At 38.4% G+C, this 26,506-nt stretch overlaps 1 protein-coding gene across 3 annotated transcripts in view; it reads left to right on the forward strand.

Moving 5' to 3' along the window:
- The window catches only part of BCHE (butyrylcholinesterase), a 116,890-nt gene that overhangs the window by 58,663 nt on the left and 31,721 nt on the right, over positions 1–26,506 (forward strand). For 2 of the 3 annotated variants that reach the window (XM_081955360.1, XM_081955359.1), the window contains exon 2: positions 15,917–17,444. In XM_081955360.1, coding sequence (XP_081811486.1) covers positions 15,922–17,444 — 1,523 coding nt within the window. In that variant the 5' untranslated portion in view covers positions 15,917–15,921. Of the gene's footprint in view, positions 1–7,431; positions 7,539–15,916; positions 17,445–26,506 lie in introns of those variants that run through there. The other variant, XM_081955358.1, reaches the window with a different exon arrangement.

A 26,506-nucleotide genomic window follows, 5' to 3' on the forward strand; every position in this document is an offset into this window, starting at 1 on the left:
CTCTCTACATGGGGCTTCCCTTGAAATGCACCCGGAGACTTCAGTTGGTCCAGAATGCAGCCGCGCGGGTAATTATGGGGAGTACTAGGTACTCCCATGTGACACCGCTCCTGCGCGAGCTGCACTGGCTTCCTGTGGTCTATCGGGTGCGTTTCAAGGTTTTGATAACTATCTTTAAAGCGCTCCATGGCTTAGGACCTAGTTACTTGCGGGATCGTATTCTGCCCCATACATCCCTGCGACCAATTCGCTCGCACAGAGAGGGGCTCCTCCAGGTGCCGTCCGCTAGACAATGTCGTGGGGCGGCGCCTAGGAGTAGAGCCTTCTCTGTGGCGGGCCCAGCCCTGTGGAATGACCTCCCCCCGGATATTAGGAATACCTCTGACCTCCGCTCCTTCCGTATTAAGCTTAAGACCCACTTATTCCAAGCAGCTGGCCTGGCTCAACTCTGATCTAACCATATCGCTCCTGACGGGTTTTTAACCGGGTATTTTAATTATATTTAATTTCTAGGGGTTTTATATTCTGTATTTTAATTGTTTTTATCAATCGACCTCCTCCTTGTGTATGTCTCAGTGTATGTTTTTGCTTTATGTTTGTTTTGTTTACATATTTATTTCGTATGTTTTGTTGTACGCCGCCCCGAGTCCTTCGGGAGAGGGTGCGGCTAAGAAATAAATATATTATTATTATTATTATTATATAGCTGTCCAACTCACAAATAACTAAACCAGACAGCTTAAGCCTGGTTAAACATAAAATAATAACAAACACATAATGTTGCCTAATATTTCTTGTATAAACTTGGAAATCAACTTAAGCAGAGGATCCAGTTTCTAAGAAAATCAACTATTTTGCCAGTTTTACCATTTGTTAACCTTTTCCTGGTAACCATTGCCACTTGTGGTCCATATGGTCCATTGCCATAAAGTGCATTCTCATAGTTGCCCACATTGCTGCATTTTGGACTGGCTATGGTGTCCAAATGCTCTTCATGGGCAGCTCCATGTAACCTGCATTACACTAATGCATTCATTGGATGATTATGGGAAAAGTAAACAGCTTTCCAGTCCAGGAATGGGTACAACTGAACGTACAATGCAAATCTCTTCTGGGCCACAGTTGCTCCCTGAGCATGAACTATGAATCCAAGAGGAAACTTTGATTGTACAAGACTGAATGTGGAATATTAACAGAGCTAGCCCCCCATTCCAAAAAAAAAAAAAAACTACAGCCACTTAGCCTGCTTAGGATTGAATATCCTTTATCACCCCATACAAATTCATATAGCGTCCAGACTGGGTACTGTTAATTTCAAATCATTAAATTTTCTTTCTAAGGTAAAGGTAAATGTTCCCCTCATACACATGTGCTAGTCGCTCCCAACTCTAGGTGGCGATGCTCATGTCCGTTTCAACGCTGAAGAGCCAGCGCTGTCCGAAGACATGTAGGCATGACTAAATGCTGAAGGTGCATTGAATGCTGTTACCTTCCCACCAAATGTGGTTCCTTTTTTCCTACTTGCATTTTTACATGCTTTTGAACTGCTAGATTGGCAGAAGCTGGGACAAGTAACGGGAGCTCACTCCCATTACACGGTGCTAGGGATTCGAACAGTTGAACTGCCAACCTTTTGATCGACAAGCTCAGTGTCTTAACCACTGAGCCACTGAGCATCTCTTTCTTTCTAAGAGTAAAGTTTATTTCAAGTAGAACTCAAATGCTGTTGTTCCTTGGGAGCAGTGTACAACTCACTTCTAAATCTTTTTGACTTAGGCTAGCTCTTTTGACTTTTATCAGTTCTTGGTTTCATCAGCAGCATTGCCACTGTTAAACCATTGTTTAATTATTTCATTTTCTCTCCTAAATCTCACTTCTACTAAGTACTACAAAAGTCTGGAAGTTTAGGGAATGGGATTAATTTGTATTAGTTTAGTGTGATTTCCTATCTTGTAAATATTTCCTGTTTTTCAGAAGTTGTATGACTACAAGTATTGCCATATAGAAAAGATATTGTTAAACTAAGTTAAGGTACAATTTGGAAATAATAATACTGGAACCTATAAAATTATCTCTGCTCTAATTGATGTCCACATTCATTCCACATTAAATAAAAACAGAAAGGAAGTGTCTCAACAAATAATCCCTTAAATTACCGACAAGGAAATGAAGCTAAGGAAAAAACAGAGCTGCTTACTTGACTTTTTGACTCTTGCATGAACTGAGAGGGTGTGCTATTTCCTGGTAATCTCTACTAGCATTTACCAATCCTCTATAACTGATCTTGAAATGCTGTTCTTGAAAAAAAAATCGAAAACAGGTTTTAATATGTGCAGTGGTGCTACAGTTCATCAAAAGGTCAACTTTTTATTTTTATATTTCAAAGAAATGGTTTTATGTTACACTACATGCATTAACAATTTTCCAATGACAGCAACATTTCTATGACTTGTCCACATTGGAGTTTTTAATATGGTCATGTTTCATTTACCCAACATCACACTTTTTATAATCCCATCACTGTATGCTAGATTTCAGAAATTCACAGTATGGCCCATCCAGCATATTTTAACCAGCATAAGGCTGCTATTGCTGTGGTTATACTGAATTCTAAATATTCTTGCCATTCAAGATAGTCTGTGCAATTCAAAATAACATTTCATGCATTTGATAAAAAGGATTGCTGTGGCTGAAAATATTATTCTATATCTGTTGGCTTCAAAGAAACTATATGAATTCCTCTTATGAAGAAATTTGTATGTGTGTGTATATGTGTGAATAATAGCAATAGCAATAGCACTTAGACTTCTATACCACTTTACAGTGCTTTACAGCCCTCTCTAAGGTTTACAGAGTCAGCATATTGTCCCCAACAATCTGGGTTCTCATTTTACCCCCCTTGGAAGGATGGAAGGCTGAGTCAACCTTGAGCCTGGTGAAATTTGAACTGCCAATTGGCAGGCAGCCTTCAGGCAACAGAAGTAGCCTGCAGTAGTAGTTTTGATTAGCTCTAGGGCATATGAACATCCCATGCTCATTCTATAATCTGCTTGATTGTATGTACTGTATGTGGTCAATGTTAAACAATTTTTGTGGAAGCTAGTTTGCTCCCAAGACTGATACTCATTTCAAACTTTCTCCAATTTTTCATGTGTGAAAAAATTCTGGGCTGTAGAACACTTGTAGTTCAGGAGGCAGTTTATAATCCTTTGGAGGTATCCTCCACCACCACCACCACCACCTCCTCCTCCTCCTCCTCCTCCTCCTCCTCCTCCTCCTCCTCCTCCTCCTCCTCCTCCTCCTCCTCCATTTGGTAATATCTCACGAATCTAAGCAGTCATTGAATAATTTGATCAGTGGTTTTGCAAGTGTTTATTCATTTATTTGTAAACTGTGTAGATAACTGCATTTACACTTGGGTCTTTGCTTGACTTTTCTAGTCTTATTTCATGAAGAACCTCATTTGTTTCAATTTTTGGCACTGTTGAGTATTCCTTTGAATGATAAGATTTTGTGATAGCTGCTTTTGAGACAATGAAACTGGCACTCTTTTTCAATTTCTATTCTTTTGGTTGTAGTGACATTTATCATCTTTCTTGAAAGGTTTCAAGAGCCCTCTTTTCTGTTGCAGTTCTTTCTGACACTTTATGATGCTACCTTTTGCCTTTATTGCTTTTTATGAGTTTGTATAGTCTTCCTTTGCTTGTTGCTTTACTTTATGATTTAGCTCACACAGAGTAAACCTGTCAATTATATTCTCCCCTTTGAGTTCTTTTTCTTGTGCCATTTGTTATGTGTTTCAGCAAATGTCATAGTTAATTTTTGCAAGTTGCTCCAAGAGATATTTTAGTGTAACACTGAATCTGCTGCTAAGATTATAGGAGAAAACCTAGAATTTGGCCTGGAAGGACCCATTAAATCCATCACTTTGTTCTACAAGTCATTGGTATGTCTCTCTAAAGACATTGCCCCATGTCTTCTTTTGTACTTCCTTTAGCCTCTCTGCAATATTTGTTATGATTTGGGCAGATGATTCATCTGTGTAGCTTTCCAGACTTGGAGAAGGCATGGCTCTGCAGTTTCAAGCTCTAGACCTTTTCCTCTTTTGTGGTAGAAGGTCTAGGTAGAAGATCTATATTTGGCTTTTTGCTAATGGGCATTTGGCTTTTTTCACACAGGATTTGCCATTGACTGTTGTCTGCACTATCAATAGATTGGTGCTCAGATATTCCCCCCACCCCCCCCCACATGTACAGTATATAAAAATATGGGAATCAATTCTTCTAAAATGATACTTATCTTCTGTGTCCTGACTCCACTCACAAAGTTGTGAATGCTCTAACACTGGAACTTTTTAAGAAGTTGTTGGATAAACATTTGTCTGAAGCGGTGTAGGGTTTCCTGCTTAGGTAGGGGGTTGGACTAGAAGATCTCTAAAGTCCCTTCCAACTCTATTATTCTATTCTATTCTATTCTATTCTATTCTAGTCTAGTCTAGTCTAGTCTAAAGCATATAGTATGATCTCATCTGCAAGCACCATTTCACCATTCACAGCATTGTTAGACTCAAAGGAACAAGTAATAATCAGAACAATAATTGAAACTTGGTCCCAGTCAAGCGTTCCAATCTCCTCTTCCAAGCATTTAAATTTACTACTTTGTTCCAGTAAAAAAGGGTTATCTGCATCTTATTTGTATACATGGGAGAATGGAAGTGTTAAACTTCTCATTTCAGAGCTTTTAAATGCACTCAAGATGCATCGAGAGAATCAAACAAAATATAGGTAAGCTCAGTGCACTAGCATCATTTTCTACAAACTGAGGCCTTAAACAAAGTGAGTGTCTTGTCAAAAGCATGGGTGAACTAAATGAACTCATCTGTAGACCTTCTATCCTGCAGAAGCAGAAATAGACTAGCAGAAAAGATCAAAGACAAGGCCCTGCCTTGCCCGCTTCAAAAAGTATTGAGGAACGTCAGTGACTACCCTTTCCTACACCAGTAGGGAATTTTTAGAACTGTATTTTCAGCTTATCTGCAACTCTCCAAGTGATATTGTTTCAAAGAAGGTACCAGAAGCATGCCTGCCATGCTGATTCTCATAGCATGAGCAGAAAGAGTATGATTGAATTGGAATATTGGAATATTCTTTATTGGCCAAGTGTGATTGGATAAACAAGGAAATTGTTTCCAGTGCATAGGCCCCTGATGGCTAATCTATTGCACGTGTGCCACAGGTGACACATGGAGTCCTCTCTGCAGGCACATGAGCTGTCGCCCCAGCTCAGCTCCACCACGCATGCACACATGCCTCCCACTGGCCATCTGATTTTCAGGTCACTGCCGCGCATGCTGGAGGATGGAGCGCATGTGTGGCAGATGCTCACATTGCATTTGGGGGGTTTGGGCACATGTGCCCCCCTCACTCACCATTTTGGGCCTGATAGCCTCCTGAACCAACCTGGAAGCCAAAACTAGATGCAGTGGGGTGGGGCACATGCATGGAGGTTGCACATGCATGCACGGAGGGTGCATGCGTTGCATTTGGGGTTTTTGTGCTGGCACTTTGGACACTGGGTACCAAAAAGGTTAGCCATCACTGGCATAGGCTGTCAGTGTATATACAAATAACAAAGTGATCAGTCATGGATCATAAATTATAAGATACAAATACGTGATAATCATAAAATACCAAGAGGAGACAGTAGTAGGAAAGATAAGAATGATAATAGCAATACAGTCCTGTAAAAGGATAAATATCTTTAGACATAAGACAGTCCTGTGGGAATTAGGTTCTTGGCAGAACGATGGCATGGGGTGGGGGAAAACTATCTTTGTGTCTCGTTGTTTTGGCATGTAATGCCCTATAACAGCATCCTGGGGGGAGAAGTTCAAACAGTTAATGTCCAGGATGTGTGGGATCTATAGATAAGTTAATCAGGAAATGTCTTTCTAGGTGATAATCAACATCTTGATCTGTATCCAGAAGACAGTGTTAATATGATATTCCATCACATGTAATCTATGGAATGTCTCAAAGGCGACAAAATGCTGATAGACTTGAATATTATTAACTTAATTGGAAGCCCTGGCTATGATTCAAGAAACTCGAGGGAAGAATGTAGAACATTAAAAAAGAAAGAAAAGGAGAAGACAATTGATTCTTAAAGAATCCTGGATAGAAGAGACTGTAGTTTACTATGAAATACTTCAAAAGAGAAAGGGAAAAAAAGATTCCAATCAATCAAGTTCACCAGCAGTGATGCCCCCCCCCCCCAAGATTTAGGACATGCTAAATGTTTTCCTTTATAAACACAATCACATACGCACACAAGCAGAACCTTCTTTGGTCCTCTGTAAGTTGCTAGGCAATGTGCAGTCAGACTTTTGAAAAGTGTAACATTGCAGGGCAAATTAAAAGTCAAAACAAACCTTCAACTTACTCTTTTTGTGTTATTCCATGGCATCATTTTCCCATGAGGCTAATCATTCAATAATATATCTGAAAATAGTCTGCAGTGACCAAATTCATGAAAGAGGTCAAAGACTGCAGAGAATTCTTTGCTCTCTAAAAATAGGTACCATGTTTTGCTAAATGTTTCTTTTTCAGCACATTATATAAGGATTATATTAAGGTTTTGGTAAAAGGAACAGACATGGTTATACTTTTTGCTACAATTTCATATTAATAATGTTATTCTTAGAAAGTATCTAATAAGGAATATGTGGATATGGATGACGTTTTTTTTAAAAAAAATATGTAACAATATATTTTCTTATTTCCATAAACCAACAGTAGAGATTCTGTCATTATATTTGTACTATTTTCAACTGTTATGAATACAGTTTTAATATTTTATACACATCCTGCAATATTTCCTTCATTCCTTCCTTCTTTCCCTCCCTCCCTCCCTCTCAATATTCTTATTTTTCTTCTTGACTATCTCTCTTTCTCCCATTTTTTTTTACAAAACAAAGCAAAACAAAATCAAAATAAAATTGAAAATTCATAAAAATGGTGTGATCTTCATTTAGGACCGATCACTTTTTCTGATGTCCAAGAACATAGTACAATACATTCTTTATTATTACCTGTGAATGGAAGAGAACAAAAGCCAACACGGGCAGGGGAAGTACAGGATTTTTTTCTTCTCAGACTTTTTTCTTCTGTAGAAGTAAAACGAAGTTGGTTGCTTTTTCTAACTAAAAGTGTACTTCTTTCATTTCTCATTTTCTGAGAAATCAAAGAAGATGGAATGTTCAAATCCCCCACTTCTGTTAACTCTCAAGTCTTTCAGCTATTTTGAACAGATGTCAGATATAAAGACTGCCTGCCTTCAGTTCAGATTCCTGTTGCCAAGTCTCGCGATCACTGTCCTAAACAGTTGATTATAATGTCAGCAGTCCAATTTGGAAGCTTTATAGAAGCAGCTGAACACTGCAGTTTCCTGAAGTATTAAAGAGCATTGCGTGCTCTTTTTCTCTCCCTCTCCCTCCCTCTCCCCCTCTTTCAGTTGGCTTCTCTATAACACGAATTGGGGTAAGAGATTCTCTATTTACGTTGATCTCTATCAGCATAAGTTATAGTTACGCTTGATATGTACAGAATTGCACTCTGCTAAAATGCTACGTTCTGTCCATGTGCTGCTCTGCTCAGAATACCAACTTTATTTTGCAAATGGAAATGAAGAAACAAGAAAGCAGGCAGGTGTATTGAACCATAGTATTATTCAATGGATTCTGGGCTAAGTAAATTAAATTGAACTTTAATAAAACCATTTATTAATTTAACCACTTTCTGAATTTAAATTGAGGTCGCATTGCCTTGTATATAGATTTCTTGGTTGACTAAAGATTTACAAGGAGAGGAAGCAATCACTGTGATCAATTTGTGCTGCTTGATTGAATGATAATAGTGAAATATATTCTGCTTTACTTCCATGGAGTTAAGGCTAAATGGAAACATATCTTTAAAAATAAACATTTCTAAACTTGTGTTTCAATTTGGATGTCATCTGTAAGAAACTTCCTAATTACTTTTAATCTTGTGAGAATTTGTTTTGAGTTGCTTTGGGTTAGCATAAGTCACATAAAGCTAACTTTTGATTGATTGCTATATATATATAAATAGATAACCTGAACTGCTAATCAGTGGAAAATTAAAATAGTTCAAAAAGTGTTACATAGACCATTTGGTTTGTACAACATTATGACAGGTTCCAATATGTATAGTTAATAGCTAACATTGGCTGCCAGACAGCACATTGCTATGTGTACTTGTGTGGTGTTCATATTAATAGAACATCAACCTATGAACTTGACATGTTATTCTTTACTTTTCCTTTCTTTTTTTTCTTTTCAATGCTGATTCTTTCATTTAAGCACAGGGGTCTAAATATTTTGCTTGTAAATTCTGAATTTATGCAATTAAACAATAGGCATTCTATAGGTGTTGGAAGGAGCTGTACTTAACTGAATGTTAAGGTTCTCTCTGAAAGGCAAGTTTTGTTTTGTTTCAAATATAGATTCAGTATTCAACATATATACTTGCAAATAATCCCATTAAATTATATGTGGTTTAAATATGATGCAATGTAGAGAAGATGCAGACCCATGTTTCAACATGTTTTTCCTCACCTTCTTAAGTACGTTAGATTACTTTGATTAATGTCTTACATCAAGAAGCAGTTTTTAATTAAATGTGTAATTTAGATTTCAATCCAACCCTATACTTAGTGGGACTTGCTTCAATGTAGACAGGATCATCGCATATTTTTCCTTTCTAGTTTATATTATCATATTATGAGAGAGAAAAATGGATTACACTTTTGGTAAATCTAAGCATGTACAATTCAAATCAATATCTTCCAATTGTGAAGAGAAATGCTTGTGTAGTTTATTGTAACACTGGACCCAATGTTAATATTAATAGAAATATGTAGCCTTGATTTTTTTTTGGGGGGGTATCTTGTTTTGCTTTATTTGCATCATGTCTGTACCCTCATCTAAGAGTAATCACTATCAAAATGCATAAAAGTAATACTTCTAGGTAGGTATAAATAGGAGTGAGTTCAACTTTTTTTTAAAAAAAAAGTTAATGTATTCCCTTCTTTTTTGGTAACTCATCTCCCATGCTTAGCACATTTTTTTCTCAACCTGGGCAACTTGAAGAGGTGTGGACCTCAACTCCCAAAATTCCAGCAATGGGAGTTGAAGACTGGGAATTCTAGGAGTTGAGTTACTTCTTGAATTGAAGAATTCTGGGAGTTGTCCACACATCTTCAAGCTGTCCACATGTTCACACATTTGTAAGTTGTCCAGGTTTAGCAGTTCTCCAAATGAATGATCTAACCTTGCCTCTGTTATCTCTGCAGGCAAAGGCTGGGAAAGAACTAAATATCATTGTTCTATTTAACAGATGTGTATCTAAGAAAAAAAAAGTCCCTCTTTAGATGTCACAGGATTATTCCCTAGTAATTTCTCCCATTGAATATCTATGGCTAGCTATAATTGAAAGGAACTATGTTTTAAAATGTACATATAAGAGAGAGAAAAATGCTAAAATTGAATGGTATAAATCAATACATATACAGCAAACATATAATAGGATTCCAGCAAAAGCTTTCATGTACCGTGTTTTCCCTAAAATAAGACATGCCCTGCTAATAAGCCCAATCGGGCTTTTCAGAGCATGTGCCATAATAAACCCTCCCCTGAAAATAAGCCCACCCCAAATATTTAAGCACATGCGCAACCTGTCCCCGCCATTAACATTGTACCACCTACTGGTACAGCTTCCGGGGAAAAAGAGGGCTCGCCGCAAAAACAGCGGCAGGCCAGCAATGTGATCACCCCCTCCTGCCTGTTCCTTCTCGTGCAAAAAAACACCGCCCACCCCAACGGCAAAGGCAGCCTGCCTGGTTCCCTTCCTCGCATTCCTCGCCATTGTGCTCAGGGAAGCGGCTGGTGAAAAAAAAACTTCTCACGAGTTCAATCAAACATCTTGAAATCGCGAGATGGGTTTTTTTTTTTACCAGGGGCTTCCCTGAATACAATGTCGAGGAATGCAACAAAGCTAGAAAGGTAAGAGGTGCGCCCCGCGGCCCAACACCGCCCACTTTGCCCCAATGGTAAAGGCAGCCTGCCTGGTTCCTTTCCCCGCCGTCCCTTTAACAAGGGGCGGCAGGTGGTGGTGGGGAGAAGCCAGGCACGTCTCCTACATTTCCAGCTCCGTTCCGTTCCTCGCCCTTTCGCTGTTTGAATCCCCTTGTAAAAAAAGCCTCATGAGTTCAACTCGAGAGATTTTTTTTACAAGGGGATTCAATGAGCGAAAGGGCGAGGAACGCAACAGAGCTGTCAGTCTCTGGTACCGCTAGGACACGCGTCGCGCTTCTCCCCCCCACACCTCTCACCCCTCACTAAAGGGACGGCAGGGGAGGGAACCAGGCAGGCTGCCTTTACTGTTGAGGTGAGGTGGGCGGTGTTGGGCTGCGATGCGCACCTCTTTCCAGCTTCATCGCATTCCTCGCCCTTTCGCCCATTGAATCCCCTTGTAAAAAAAGTCTCATTAGTTCAACTTGCGAGGTTTTTTTACAAGGGGGTTCAATGGGCGAAAGGGCGAGGAATGCGAAGAAGCTGGAAAGAGGTGCGCATCGCAGCCCAACACCGCCCACCTTACCCCAACAGTAAAGGCAGCCTGCCTGGTTCCCTCTCCTGCCGTCCCTTTAGTGAGGGGTGAGAGGTGTGGGGGGGGAGAAGCGCGACGCGTGTCCTAGCGCTACCAGAGACTGACAGCTCCGTCGCGTTCCTTGCCCTTTCGCTCATTGAATCCCCTTGTAAAGAAAATCTTGCGAGTTGAACTCATGAGGTTTTTTTTTACAAGTGGATTCAATCGGCGAAAGGGCGAGGAATGGAATGGAGCTAGAAAGTTAAGAGGCATGCCTTGCTTCTCCCCCCCACCTGCTACCCCTCGTTAAAGGGATGGCAGGGAAGGGAACGAGGCAGGCTGCCTTTACCATTGGAGCGAGGTGGGTGGTGTTGGGCCGCGAGGTGTGCCTCTTACCTTTCCAGCTCCGTCGTGTTCCTCGCCATTGTATTCAGGGAAGCCCCTGGTAAAAAAAAACCTTCTCGCGATTTCAAGATGTTTGATTGAACTCGCGAGAAGTTTTTTTTTTTTTTACCAGCCACTTCCCTGAATACAATGGCGAGGAATACGACAGAGCTGGAAAGGTAAAAGGCGCGCCTTGCTTCTTACCTGCCCCAGAAATAATAAGCCCTCCCCTATAATAAGCCCAAGGCCATATTTCGTGGGGCAAAAGAAAATAAGACCCTGTCTTATTTTCGGGGAAACACGGTAATTTAATCTCAGTTACATCTATTCTTAAATTTGCCACTCCATATTAATTGTCAGCCCTGCTTAGTAGATCAGACCAATTTTTTTTTTACTATCGGTTCCGGGGGCATGGCTTTGAGGGCATGGTATGGCTTTGTGGGCATGGCTTTATGGGCGTGGCAGGGGAAGCATACTTCAAAATCCCCATTCTCTCCCCACTTCTGGAGGAAGGTTACTGCAAAATCCCCATTCCCTCCCACACCAATAACCTGCTTTCCAGTTCCATTCTTCTGTGCAGGGCAACAAAAGAAGATCATCTGGGATGCTGGGAGGTAGCCAGAGGGGGTGGGGGCAAGGCCAGCCTATTTGCCAATTCTCCAAACTACTCAAAATTTCCGCTACTGATTCTCCAGAACCTGTCAGAACTGGCTGAATACTACCTCTGGATCAGACCAGGAATCAAGTCCAAATGAAGGCTAAGACTGTTTTTTTTAATTGAGATTGAATATAATACAGAATCTTAATGGTTTGATCATGCTATGCTTACTCCTTTTTATATTGTAGTGAATAAATGAAATCTCTTTCCAAAGTTATCTCATTGCTCTGGACTTTAAAAAATGTTTTAACCCCTTTTGCCTAGGTAACAGTTTCTGCACATTTTCATCAGAGGTGGGTTGCTCCTGGTTCGGCCAGGATCAGGTGAACCAGTAGAGGTGGCGGGAGGCTCTGCCCACCCTCACAGATGCTTCTGCTCATGGACAGAAGTATCACGCATGCACGTGAGCGTACCCAAACTAGTAGTAAAAAAATTGGCAACCCACCAGTGATTTTCATCAAGGTCAACTTTCTTACTCTCACCTTAATAGAGACTTGCAGTTCTCTAGATAATTACACTTGTCACAGTATTTCTCTGGACTTGCTAAATTGAAATTGAAAGAATAATATGGAGAGTTATATTTGAAAGTTCTTTGTTTGAATCAGCTCCCGTCCTCCTTCCTATGATAAAGAACACAAGAACTCATATCAACTTACACTGTTTGTTCAACAGCATGATCAACAGTAGCAACTTTTTGGCTCTCAAATAATATTTTTTTTCCTAATATCTGCTGAAATGTGCTTTACCACAGAAATAGGATCAGGTCCTTTTTTTAAAAAAAATGCTGTGTTTGTCATGAGTATTTGAGATGCCTTAAACATATTCTTTAAAATGGAAAAGGCAGGTCAGGCTGTTAAAAATCCATACATGTACCTTAAAGACTTCTTTCCCAGTCTTCAAAATAAACTCTGGTTTCATTAGTCAGAGCTGTTGATTTTGCAGAGCTCAAGATACAAGTAATCATGTATTAAACAAGTTTCCAGACATTAAAATTCCCTCATGATTGTACATGGGTCACTCTTACCCTTATTAAAGGACAGCATGAAAAAAGAAAAAGAAAATGTCTTTGCATTCAATAATGAGAAAAGAACCTTGGGTATCATTTTTGTATCTGGCATTCTTGAAGTTGGTGTTTGATTCCATTTCCAGTAGACAAACATTTAAAAGTAATGACAATGTTTATTCAGTTACTGCTGAATAATTTACAAAATATACAACACAAAAATTAAATTAAATGAGTTGAAATACAATCATGGCAAGGAATTTATATTGTAAAATAATAATAAAATAGGAAAACACAAGAATGTGTATTAATATACTCTGCAGGTATATGTCTAAAAGAATAAAATGGAATAAAATGCACATCACCTAAAACAAAATATGTAGGATGATTGCAGAATATTTGAGCCCCTCAAATATTGGAGCAGGGCTAGCATCTCTCCCATAGTCTTTCTTTTCATTAGACTAGACATGCCAATTCCTCTTTGAGTCTCCGGACCCCTAATGATTTTTGTTGCTCTTCTCTGCACTCTTTCCAGAGTCTCAACCTCCTTTTTTCCTCATATGACCAGAACTAGATGCAGTATTCTAAGTGTGGTCTTAGTAAGGCTTTGTAAAGCGGTACCTGAACTTCACATTATATTGATCCTTCACATGATCTTGATCCACTATTAAAGCATAACAGTCATGCATGCACATGTTGTTCCTGTAAGATCCTCAATGAGTACCGTTTAAAGAGAATATTTCATATTTCTTTATGGAATGCAGAACATAAAATTTACTCTTCCTTTCAGTCCCTATCCTTGATATTTGGCTCCTATAGTGTGGCTTTTCATTTGCTCTTGCATTCAACTGAATCAGTGAAATATTGTCCCTGATAATCCTTCTCTGTCCTTCATTTCCTTTGATACTGTCATACACTTAGGAAACACTTAAAGGAAAAATGTTCCTATTTTCTATTCTCCGCTTTCAGAATCTTTGCCGGCAACGAGCGAAACAGCCCTTCAAGAATTGTGCAGCTGTATTTTCCACAGAAATTAACTCTGCCCTTTTAAGGATAGAAGCATTACTCAAATGACTTGAGAACAGATTGTTTAAAATGACAGTAATGAGGACATGGAATACTTTACTCCCCCCCTTTCCCATATCTTTCTTTCAAGAGGAAATTACTCAAAATGTCTAAGTTACTGCATATTATTACGGAACTTTTTCCATATGTTATTTATGAAGAATATACAAATATGTTTTTTTTACTATTATTTAAGTATTGACTCCTAAACGAGACATAAATTAGATACATTACTAAGCAATGTCAATAGGGATTATGCATTAATGTATACACAGTCAATAGGGATTATACATTAATGTATACACATCCACATATACACAAAAACACACATAGAGAGACAACCATTCCTACCAAACAAGTCGCTGTGAACACATATGGATTTAAGTACCCAAGCACCCTCTACCTAGCAATAAACATTCCAAGCAAGTTCTTCTAAGAATCCTCTGGTTTTTTCCTAGTCAGCTTTTTCCATACTCAGAACACATATTCCCCATTTGAGCCAATTCAACATACAGTACAACCTTTGGTGATCAAAATCATGTTCACTTTACAGGAAAAGGCATTGTATCAGGGGCACTGATCAAGAAGAGCTTGGATTTTTTTCTTGTAGACATTTCATTCCCAAACTAGTTAACATCATCAATGGGGTTTGCTCTTATTTGATATACTAGCCCTGTCAGTGTTGGTGGGAGTGGTATTGTTGGTTCCTTGATTGTGTATCAGGGTATTGCTTGCTTCTTGATTGTTAGTCTAATGATAATCTAGGTGTTAATCTGGGTTTACCTAGGTGTTGATTGCTAGTGAGGAGGTGTTGCTATGTAACTATGCATGTTCCAATCAATTTTTATTTATCCACATTTGAGGCTATGTGGAGAGCTGCTCTAAATGCATGCTTGAAAGCCTATAGATCAGCGATGGCGAACCTTTTTGGCTCGCGTGCCACAAGTGTAAATGTAAATGTAAATGTATAATACCAAGAGTGGTTCTTCAGTTTCAAATCAGAGCAGCAGGTCCAGACTAGTTTCATTTCCAGCACAGAGTGTTAGGGTTCTAAATACCATGCAGAAATAAACCATTGTCCAAGGCAAAAACATCTTTAAAAGTCCAATTTATTCTACAGGCATGTTAGCACCTGGAATTCCACCCAGTTGAAAGTTCATGATCTATCCCCACACCCACAAATCCATCACATGTTCCAATCATCATCTTCCACGCTGGCATGTACACCCATCTTCTTCCGGCCAGGTGTCGAGGTGCGGAGACAAAAGACGACCTTGAGCTTCTAAGAAAATCCATAACAATACATTCCACAATCCTACTCCTTTCTATTCCCCCCTCCCAACTACTACACTATTGAAACAGGATAGAAAATTATAAGAAAGTGTGGCAGGCCAAAGATTCTAAAAAGAACATAATTACAGGCCTGACACAGAGCTTAATACAGACAAAGAGAACCTCCTCTATACAGGGCAGTGAAGCTAATCCTAAACCCCACCCATGCACCTAGTTGTCTCCAGCAAATACTATTTCAGTTTCTAAACAGCTCTCATTGGCTGACTTAGTTGCCATTCCTATTCATTGTCTGACCTTGTCACCATGTCTCTGCCACTTATGAATATTCTGACAAAACTTAGTTCCCCTGAATTTTCCAGGATTTATTAGATTCCAGCATTTATCAAGAGCTCAGGAACAGTTTTCCAAGAATCATTTTCATACCTCTGCATCCTTTATTCTCAAACAAGCAGACCAGGATCACCTCCAGTTTAAGGAGGAGCTGGGCTTGTGATCTGAGTTTGCATGGCAAAAGATCATCTGAGTGAAGATGCATATTTTCAGTTAGATTCCAGCAAGCTGATGAATGATTGACAGTGACTGTGGGAGTATTCATTTTAGTGTTCATAATGAAGTGGTATTACAGGTGACGATTTTATTATATTTTCTTCACTTCCATTTGGTTATACCCTGTAAATAATGAAATTGAGACACTTTGCCAACTGGATTGTCTTTGAGGTGCATTTTCTTTGAGTACAGCTGCCAGTTAGTCTCTTGAGGCTGTACAACACAGTTCCCCAATGCAGTGACTCACCGTGTTTCTGCATCTGAAAGTTCTGCTTAAGCTCTTTCCTTTTTCTTTTATTTCAGAATTCATGATGCATACCAATGGGATGTCAAGCCACACAAAAATTATCATGTGGTTTCTTCTGTTCTGTATGTTCGTCAAGATGGTGTTCCCTGCTGGAGATGACACCATCATTGCTACTAAGAATGGAATGGTCAAAGGTATTAATTTACCTGTGCTTGGTGGAACAGTTACTGCATTTCTTGGGATTCCTTTTGCAACACCACCTATTGGTAGGCTACGTTTCAAAAAGCCAGAATCTCGAGAAGAATGGAAAGGAACTTGGGATGCAACCAAGTTTGCCAACTCTTGCTTTCAACTCAGAGATGATACTTTCCCTGGCTTTGAAGGATCAGAGATGTGGAATCCAAACACAAAACTTAGTGAAGACTGCCTTTATCTTAATATATGGGTTCCTTCTCCCAAGCCTAAAAATGCATCAGTCATGGTATGGATTTTTGGAGGTGGCTTTCACACTGGAACATCTTCACTCTCTGTTTATGATGGCAAGTTTCTAGCTCGTGTGGAAAGAGTCATTGTTGTATCAATGAATTATAGATTAGGGCCTTTTGGATTCTTGGCTTTGCCAGGAAATGAAGGCGCCCCAGGAAATGTAGGTTTGTTTGATCAAAGGCTGGCACTTCAATGGATCCATGACAACATAGGAAACTTTGGAGGTAATTCTAAAAGTGTAACCTTGTTTGGAGAAAGTGCTGGAGCAGGATCTGTTAGCTTCCATCTTCTTTCTCCTCAAAGCTATCCTCTCTTCACGAGGGCGATCATGCAAAGTGGATCTGGGAATGCTCCTTGGGGTGTAATTCTACCATCTGAAGCAAGAAAAAGAACTCTAGCTCTAGCTGAACTCCTCCACTGTACTGGCAAAAATGAAACCGAGATCATATTCTGTTTTCAAAACAAGGAACCCCAAGAGCTTTTGGAGAAAGGAGAAGCTGTATCAATATCCACCGGTCTTATACATTTGCAGTTTTGTCCCGTAGTTGATGGTGACTTTCTTGCTGATATGCCAGAAATATTGCTGAAAAATGGACATTTTAAACAAACACAGATCTTGATGGGAGTAAACAAAGATGAAGGTACTACTATGCTTGTGTATGGTGTTCCTGGCTTCAGCAAAGATAATGACAGCATTATCAATGAAACAGAATTCCAGGCAGGTTTGAAAATTGCTTTTCCACAATTAAATGAAATGGGTTTGGAATCTATTGCTTTTCACTACACAGACTGGGAAGATGAGAAGAATATTTTCAATTATCGTGAGGCCATGGATGATATTATTGGGGATTACTATTTCACATGTCCTTCAGTAGAGTTCATAAAACAGTTTGCTTTGTCAGGGAACAATGCTTTTTTTTACTACTTTGAGCACCGATCTTCAAAACTTGCTTGGCCAGAATGGATGGGAGTTCCACATGGTTATGAAATTGAGTTTGTATTTGGATTACCTCTAGAGCGAAGAGTTAATTATACTAAAGCAGAGGAAGCACTGAGCAGATCTATACTGAAGTATTGGGCAAATTTTGCAAAAACTGGGTAAGGGCTGTTTTATTTTATAATACAGCAACTTTTCTTGTTATTTCTCTTCAGAAATAGAAAGTATTTTTTAAGTGCCTGATTATAAGAATGACATATGGCTATTCCTGCTCCATTATTGATATTAATATAATTGTTAATAATAATTTAATAATAATTTATTAGATTTCTAGACCGCCCCCTCTCCCCGGAGGGACTCGGGGCGGTTCACAGATACTAGCAGTGATGTTAAAAACAATATAGGATACTGATGTTGATATCAGTGACAGAGCATAATATTGCAATCGAGAATCTGCTAGTTACTTCTCTAGACAAGATACTTCCCAATAATTACAAAAGATGACAATGTTGGGTTAAATTATACTAAAACAGAATATGCTTTGGTATTATTAGTCATCTACTATTTTTCAAGGGAATTGAATTTTCATTTGTCATCACAACAGCTGGTGTAATTGAAGGCCAGTGTTTCAAGTTGCAAAGTATGACATTCCATGTGCTCTCAGCTTTCCTACCATCAGGTTCTTTAATATACAAAGAGGAAAATTTGAAAGGCAAAGAATTGTAGGAAATGACCTTTAGGATCGGGACATGACCAAAGAAAAACAACCTGGAGATGTTATCGTGATTTCCTCAGCTGCATTTGCCGCAGTTGAAGAGATTAATGATCTTTTGAGCATTCAATTTGTGGATTGCATCCCTCATAGAAATTGTCAGCTAACTCTTTTGATGTTTTTAATATACATTAAACGTAAGAAAGAAACTATAACAAAGTAAAAATACTGTGAACTGTCTTTTTGTCTGTCCATCCATCCACTCATCCACATATATTTCATGTTTTCAAATATGAATGTAGAAGCAAAGATTGGTTCATATGAATATGTACCTTTAAGGAGCAATCTGAGAAACAGCCAATGATCAGTGAATGAATTCTTGAATTTTTTACAACAAAGGTCTCCTAATTTTCTCAATAATATGTTACTGATATTCTTATTATTAATTTGTCTTAAAGTTAACTTTTTGCATGGTACAGAATAAAAATAAGAATAAAAATTATACATTTAAAAAAAGAAAGGCCTGAAATGTTTATGGTAGGAGTGAAATGCATCTAGATCGATTATAGGAAGCAGATAAAATTGCTTAGCATTTTCCTTCGTCTTTTATTTTGGATATAAAAATTCATGCAGAGAATCCACATTCATTTAGAAGCTGACGTATTAAACAATTTCAATTTTCTCAAGTTTTTCCCCCATTTCTATGTCAGTTTATACACTCTCTTTGAAAATGAAGTTAGAGAAAGCAGAATATGATTTATGAAATTCTTTACAACTCCTTTAAGAACAGTGACCATAATATGGCCTTTCTTTTGTTACTTTCTATTCCATGTACCCCAGAAATCTGGAACAGTTTTCAGAGATGGAGTAGCACTTCCCCATTTGAAAAGTATTTTGTACTGGACTTCTGAATAATAGGGGTATAGAAATGTTCCCCATTAACATGGAAATGGAATGGCTTGCTTTCAGAAGTTGTGGGCTTTCATCACTGGAGGCTTTCAAAAAGAGATTGGGCAACATTTATCTAAAATGATATAGAGCAGGGGGCTAGATTAGAAGTCCTTTCCAACTCTACTACTCTATGGTGGCTTTTGTTTTTTAATATGTTTTCTTGCCCATTTTCTGTCATTGGATTTTAATATGGTTTTGGATTCTTATATGCTCTTGACTCAAAACTGACTTCTTGATTGACTGATATCGGTTTTCATGTTGTAAAACAAGTCAGCTATCTATTCATTTGGAATCCTAAAATATAGATCCAAGATCTTTTTTTTCTATTACCCGAATCGACCCTGAAAAGTTAAAATAAGCCATATTTTTTTAAAAAACTGATGGAAGATACAGAGATGAAAAGGAAGGGGGAAAAAACTCTCTCTGACTGAAAAAGCTTTCCAGTAAAAATCATATGGTTACAGTAATTGGACAGGTCACAAATTTTGATGATCATCTAGTCCAGCGATGGCAAACCTTTTTTGGCTCATGTGCCATAAGTGGGGGGAGCGCAGGGGGGTCGTGCACGGGTGTGCTGCACCTATAATGCAATGCACGACCTCCCCAGTGTGCATGTGTGCACTACAGGCATGACCTCCCCCATTTTTTGCATCCTTTTTTTGCCCTCCCCAAGCTCTAGAGGCTTTATAGGAGCCAGGGGAGGGTGAAAAAGTCCTCCCCCCCCCAGAGGTCCTCTGGAGGCTTCTGAGACTTTCAGGAGGCTTCCCTGAAACCTCCGGAGGGCAAAAAAGACCCTACAAGTAAACCAGAAGTGACTTCCGGTTTGCTCAGAGGGTTGGTTTGAGTGCTCCGGAGGCTTCAGGGACCTTCAGGAGGCTTCCCTGAAGCAACTTAAAATCCCCTCCGAGCAAACCGGAAATCCATTCCCGAACTTCCGGTTTGCCTATAGGGCTGTTTTTTGCTCTATGGAGGCTTCAGGGAAACTCATGAAGCCTCCAGAGGGCCTCCGGGGGGAGGGAGGCTCTTTTCGCCCTCCCCAAGCTCCTATAAAGCCTCTGGAGCCTGGGGGGGGGTGGCAAAAAATGGTTTTATAAAGGGTGAACTCACTTGGCTGCCAACTAACAGGGCAGCGCCTTGTGTGCACCAACAAATGGCTCCGTGTGCCACCTGTGGCATGCATGCCATAGGTTTGCCATCCCAGATCTAGTCCAACCCCTTGCTCAAGCAATAAACTGTATCCAATTTCAGACAAATGAAGTCTTGATTTTAAAACATACCTTGTATGTTTCCAGAGAATAAAAGAGATAGATGATTCCCCCACATATATGCAAACAAACCTGAGAAACATGAAAATTGTGTCCTTAACTAAATTGGAATCTAGTTTAGATCAAGAATATAATAGTGTTCTATTTGATATTGATGGCCAAGGTAAACTCTGGCATTTACTGAAAATGGCTTGAATTTTCATCCCAACCTCTAATAAATTCAAACAAGTTGATAACTGTAAAACTTAAATGGAGGCGAGTTGGAAGAGAAAACTAATTCAGCCATGGGAGGATTAGCAGAGCTTTGAACTCTTAGATATCTCACACTTGAATGTTATCTAAAAATGTGAGGGGAAAAATGAACAGTAGTATTTCAGTAGTTAAGTCAGTCACTAAACCACTTCATTTGTTTTGTGCTATGCATTTTAGCTTTACATTTTGCAGTACACTTCGGCTGAGAAAAGAACAGACACCACCACCACCACCCCACATATAGACAAACACATTTCAAAAACAGCACATACATTGTCTTACTCATGAAGGCAATTCAACTGTTTGAATTATTGTTAAAATAGTTAGTAGGTAGTATTTATTTCAAGCAAATACTGAGAAACTGCATTTTCTCGAGCCCTGAAAAATCGTAACTATTAATGGTAAATCCCATTTATGGGCACAAAAGAAGAGGTGGTTTGCATCTTTCAGCATGAACCATTGTTACTTAAGGCTTATTACTTATCAAAACAAGTTTTAATAATTAACATTTATTGTTTCAACATAATTTCCCAAAGATTGCTGTTATGAATAAGTCTGAAATCTTCATAAAACAGTGATTTTTTAAAAAAAATGTGTTCTATTTATTTTACTTAGGAAAATGATGTCTTAACATCATCTACTAACTACATTTAGGTCAAAGAATTAACTTGGTCTTTCTTGTGGTACTCTTAACATATCCAAATTCTGGAGCATAAATCAGGGGAGGGAATGGAGCACTATTTTTCCTTTCTTTTGCTATGAGAAAATCATAAATACTTAGGGAATGAGCTTTTTTCTAATGGTATGGAATAGGGGTTGGCAACCCATGGCTCTAGAGCTGCATGTGGCTCTTTTATCCCTCTGCTGCAGCTCCCTGTTGCTGGTCAGCTCCACAATTGCTAGGGCTTTCGGTTAGGACAAATAGAGGAAAAGGATGCCGTACTAGGAGGAGACTCTATGGTGGGGGACCTGGACTTCCTGTTGGCCCCAAAATTGAACAGGTGGCTTCCAGTTAGGACATTTGTGGCTCTTTGAGCGTTTAAGGTTGCCAACCCCTGGAACTCAATGTTCAAGATTAAAACATTAAAAAGAAAAGAGCATACCAGTTTTCACTGAACTGAGCCAAGAGATGTTGAAGTATACGCCCTTAGAAAAAAGGGATTCTCTATTGTCAATTACTTGAGAGATTATCAAACAAAATAAAACATAGATAATACAACTCCTAGAAATTAGAATATGCAGAGCACACAGTTAAACTTTCTGAAAATCTTTCTCTCCCATTCCTGAAACTTTTGCCCTCAGACAAAATAAAATTTGACGACAAGGGTTTTTCTGGTTTGAGAGTCTTATTTTCCTTCTTCTCAAGGAATTTTAAATCACTTCGAAACATGAAGAAATAGTTTTATTTTTAAACATTTGTATACTTATTTATTATTTGCTTATTTGTTTGCTTGTTTTGCTGAGTGTCACCATTCTTCCCTTCAAAGACATTTTAATTCATTTATTCATTTACAGTTGTTTTATGCTACTCCAATCTCATGACTATAGGCAGTTTGCAATGTAAATATTTCTTTTAAAAATAGTAATATAAAGAAAGCAGCAGCAGCGAAACAAACAAACAATTGTGCATCCAAATTAATTCTCAGAAGTAAAAGTTAAGTAGGCTTTTGAATTAATAAACTTGAGAAACACATCCCACTTTAAGAGAGTTTGAAAATACCATGTCTTTTATTCCATTCAGGATTTGGGATTTATGCCATAGTGATACTTAGCTCAAGTAAATAAATACTACTTCTTACATTTCTTTTCATACTTCTGTAACTTAAATAAACTAAGGTAGGCTACTCACAAGATAATTGCTTTTCCTTTAAGATGAATATTTAATAACACCATCATATATGTGTTAAATCTAAACACGTTTCTTTTAGTTTTGAAGTTGATACTTTCTGCTTTAATGTTTGAACTGATTGAACATTGTGCACTTTTCATGTATGAAACTGAGTATGTCATCGACTATGTTGCTTCATATGCACTTCCTACCCAGAGAAGGCCATTCTAGAGAAGCAACAGAACAGAATTAGCACAGCTGCTCAAGCTCTGGAAATAACCATTGTGGTTCTGCTTCTACTCAAAATATCATTCCACTCACCCCAACAAAGCTTTTCATAACCTTTGGCAAGTTTGGTTAGATATCTTCTTTGTCCTATAAGATTTTTTCCACCCAGATGAGTGAGCATACAATGTCAACATCAAGTGATTGATGCAATTATGATGATAATAATGATGATGAACCCATTGTATATAATAAACCAATACAAATGGTTGATGAAGTAAGATTCAGCTATGGCAACGAAAAAATGTTCTCTATCAAACTTGAATGACCTTTCTGAAATTCTCTATCTCTAGATAATATGTTAATATACTGTGCTAAAGACCAGAGCTGTTTTATCAGAGATTTGATTTCAAAAGAGTTTTACCAATTTGTTGTTGTTAGTTGCAAAGTCCTGTCCAACCCATCGTGATCCCATGGGCAATGCTCGTCCAGGCCTTCCTGTCCTCTACCATCCTCTGGAGTTCATTTAAGCTCATGCCTACTGCTTCAGTGACTCTATCCATCCACCTCACTCTCTGTTGTCCCCTTCTTATTTTGACCTCAATCTTTCCCAATGAGTCTCTTCTCCAATGAGTCCTTCCTCATTATGGTGGCCAAAGTATGTGAGTTTCATCTTCAGGATCTGGCCTTCTAAAGAGCAGTCAGAGTTGATCTCCTCTAGGACTGACTGGTTTGATCACCTTGCAGTCCAAGGGACTCACAGGAGTCTTCTTCAGCACCATAGTTCAAAGGCTTCAATTCTTTGGTGCTCAGTCTTTCTTCTGGTCCAACTTTCTCCACCAGTGGTATCAGAAATTAACTATTATCATTAATAATTATGAAAGGTTTGCATATGTTCATGTAAGTGACAGCAGCAGTTCACTTTTGGAGACTGATAAAGTCACAGTATGTTAGCCAGATGAAAGCTCCTTAGTATTTCACTTTGACTTTGATTCAAAGCCCATTTTGGTTTTGGTAGATGTTATTATGAATATTAATCAAAGCATGTTTTCTTCTTTTGGCTCTGGTTTCCTCATGATTTATTTTAAATTCAGAGAGCCAGGATGACAGCTTGGTTCCTTACTTGGTTCCTTTTTTAAAACATAATTTTATCCTCATTTTTCTTCTTGACTTTTGGTGTTCTTCAAAAAGCCTTTGGAAGTGCATGAGTGACGGTAACTGGTACCATCAATCACCGTCATTGATACACTCAGCAAAACCCTTGTAAGGGGAATCTTTATTTATCATGGAGAAAATACTTGTCAACCCATTTCAAAAGTTGCTTAGGTTATGCCTTTTACATTACTTTAGTCATTATAATCATTCAGCACCATTTTCCAGATACAAGTGAAATTTATTTTTCTTTTTTAAGATGCCCTGACAAATGAATGGACAAATCAGATGCAAGGGGAAACATTTGAAGGAAGTTGACAACATATCATTGCTAAGGCTCTAGAGAAATGCCTGAACCACTTTATATTTTAAGAAACCTTTACATTTTCCTTTGAGGTGGCCATGAAAAAGTATCAAGTGTTTGCTAACCTTGTTTTAGACTTAGGTTTATCCTTTTTTGACTAGTTCTTTTCTTAGAGAACAAATACTAAGTTCTACTGAGTATCTTCAATGATGGACACTCAGAAGCCTCAATCAGACAACATAGCCTAGTTGTTGAAGTAAATCAGAATGTTTTGAAATCTATCTAACCAAACAGAATGGACAAAGATATGGCCAGCAACATCTGCAATAAGCTATGATAACACCAAAATGACAGGTGCTACAAAACCGAGAGCCACCATTTGAAATAAAGTGGGGAGCCTGTAATCACATTTTTTTCATAGTCCAAATTTCTCTTTGAACATATTTGCTAAAAAATATGTTGGTGGTGTTTTCTACCATTCTGAATCAAGAAACGCATGCAGTGTAATTCCTAAAACATTGGAATTAGAATAACAGAGTTGGAAGGGACCTTGGAGGTTTTCTAGTCCAAGCCCCTGCCTTGGCGGGGAACCCTATACAATTTCAAACAAATGGTTATCCAATCTCTTCTTAAAAACTTCCAGTGTTGGAGCATTTACAACTTCTGGAAGCAAGTTGTTCCACCGATTAATTGTTCTTCCAAGAAATTTCTCCTTAGTTCTAGGTTGCTTCTCTCGTTGATTAGTTTCCATCCATTGCTTCTTGTTCTACCCTCAGGTGCTTTGGAGACTAGCTTGATTCCCTCTTTGTGGCAACCCCTTATATATCAGAACACTGATAGCATGTCTCCCCTAGTCCTTCTTTTCATTAAACTAGACATACCCAATTCCAGCAACCATTCTTCATATGTTTTAGCCTCCAGTCACCTAATCATCTTTGTTGCTCTTCTCTGCACTCTTTCTAGAATGTCCACATCTTTCCACATCATGGCAACAAAAACTGGATGCAGCATTCCAAGTGTGGCCTTACCGAGGTATTAGAAAGTGGTATTAACATTTCAGATGATCTTGAGTCTATCCCTCTGTTAATACACCCTAGAACTGTGTTGGCTCCAGCATACTGCTGGCTCATATTTAAACAATTGTCCACTAGGACTCCCAGATCCTTCTCACAGCTACTGCTATTGAGTAAGGTACTGTTTTATGGCTTGAAGAAATAAAAATGACTGAATTTTTTCCTAAGTCAAGGAAAATAAAAATAAAAATCTTGTTCTGTTCACTACAATCCTTGGGTTCCTCCCAAATAGTGAAATCAAGCAATCTCAATTAGAATACTTTAAACATTGGAATTTTTGCCCCAATGTCATTGAAAAAAATATTAATTGGATGATCTAGCAATGTAGAAGGAAAAGAAGGGCTATAGGAACCCCCATTGCTAAGTGTTTCCTCAAAGAGATTCTCATGGATCTTTTTTTACCTATTTTGCAAAGTTTTCTTCTCTTTTATCCCATGTATTCAAAAATATTTTCTGTTCCTTTTGCATTAATTAATACCAATGATATAAACAAATATATGAAGCGGATAAATTATGATTCTCATGAATAAGTGTGGAGGCTTTGCAATTTCCTCCTGGACAAAGTAGATAAAACATGTTGATGGTTTTTTTTTCTCCTTTGTTTAACATGATGTGTTTTTCTGTTGCCTTCCCTTCTTTGTCAAATTTTAAATAAATTCCTGAAGATATGAATCTGGAACTTTTCAGACTGGGAAGCTTCTGAGAATTGGAATAAGGTAACATGTAGAATATAAACATATCCTCAGTCACCTGGCAACAATAAAAGAGTGGGGGGGAAACCTCACAATTGACTAAAATTCTAAAGAAATTCAGACAGAACTTGAGAAAGAAATAATAAAGTAGAAACTTGTTTTCAGAGGAATGAAATTTTCAGGCAATCAGAAACAAGGCAGAGGTCATCTTACCAGTGGTGGTATTCAATTTTTTTTTACTACTGATTCTGTGGGGATGGCTTGGTGGGTATGCATTGGCTCAGTGGGATGGCTTGGTCGGCGTGGCAGGGAAAGGATACTGTAAACTCTCCATTCCCACCCCACTCCAGGGGAAGTTTACTGCAAATTCTCATTTCCTCCCAATCAACTGGGACTCAGGAGGCAGAGAATAGATGGGGACGGGGCCAGTCAAAGGTTGAATTTACTGGTTCTCCGAACTACTCAAAATTTCCGCTACCGTTATTATTATATTTATTTATTAAATTTATTTGCCTTTGATCTTGGTGTGAAATTACTCTGGAAGGCTTATAGCATTAAAATAATAAAAGATACATATTTCCAAAACAATAAAAAAAGGAAATTGCAATGCTGTAGTATACCGATTGTATTCTGAATGTATACTGATTGTAACTGAATGCAATAACCCAGGTCCATCCAAGAATTTGGAAAAAAAAGTCAAGATAATGATAGCAAATGTGCAGTTGATGCTTCTTTCCTCTTTTATATGTGAGACATGTACAATTTAGTG

Source organism: Natrix helvetica, assembly GCF_964273705.1.
Source record: "Natrix helvetica genome assembly, chromosome: 5".
In the NCBI taxonomy this organism is placed as follows: domain Eukaryota; kingdom Metazoa; phylum Chordata; class Lepidosauria; order Squamata; family Natricidae; genus Natrix; species Natrix helvetica.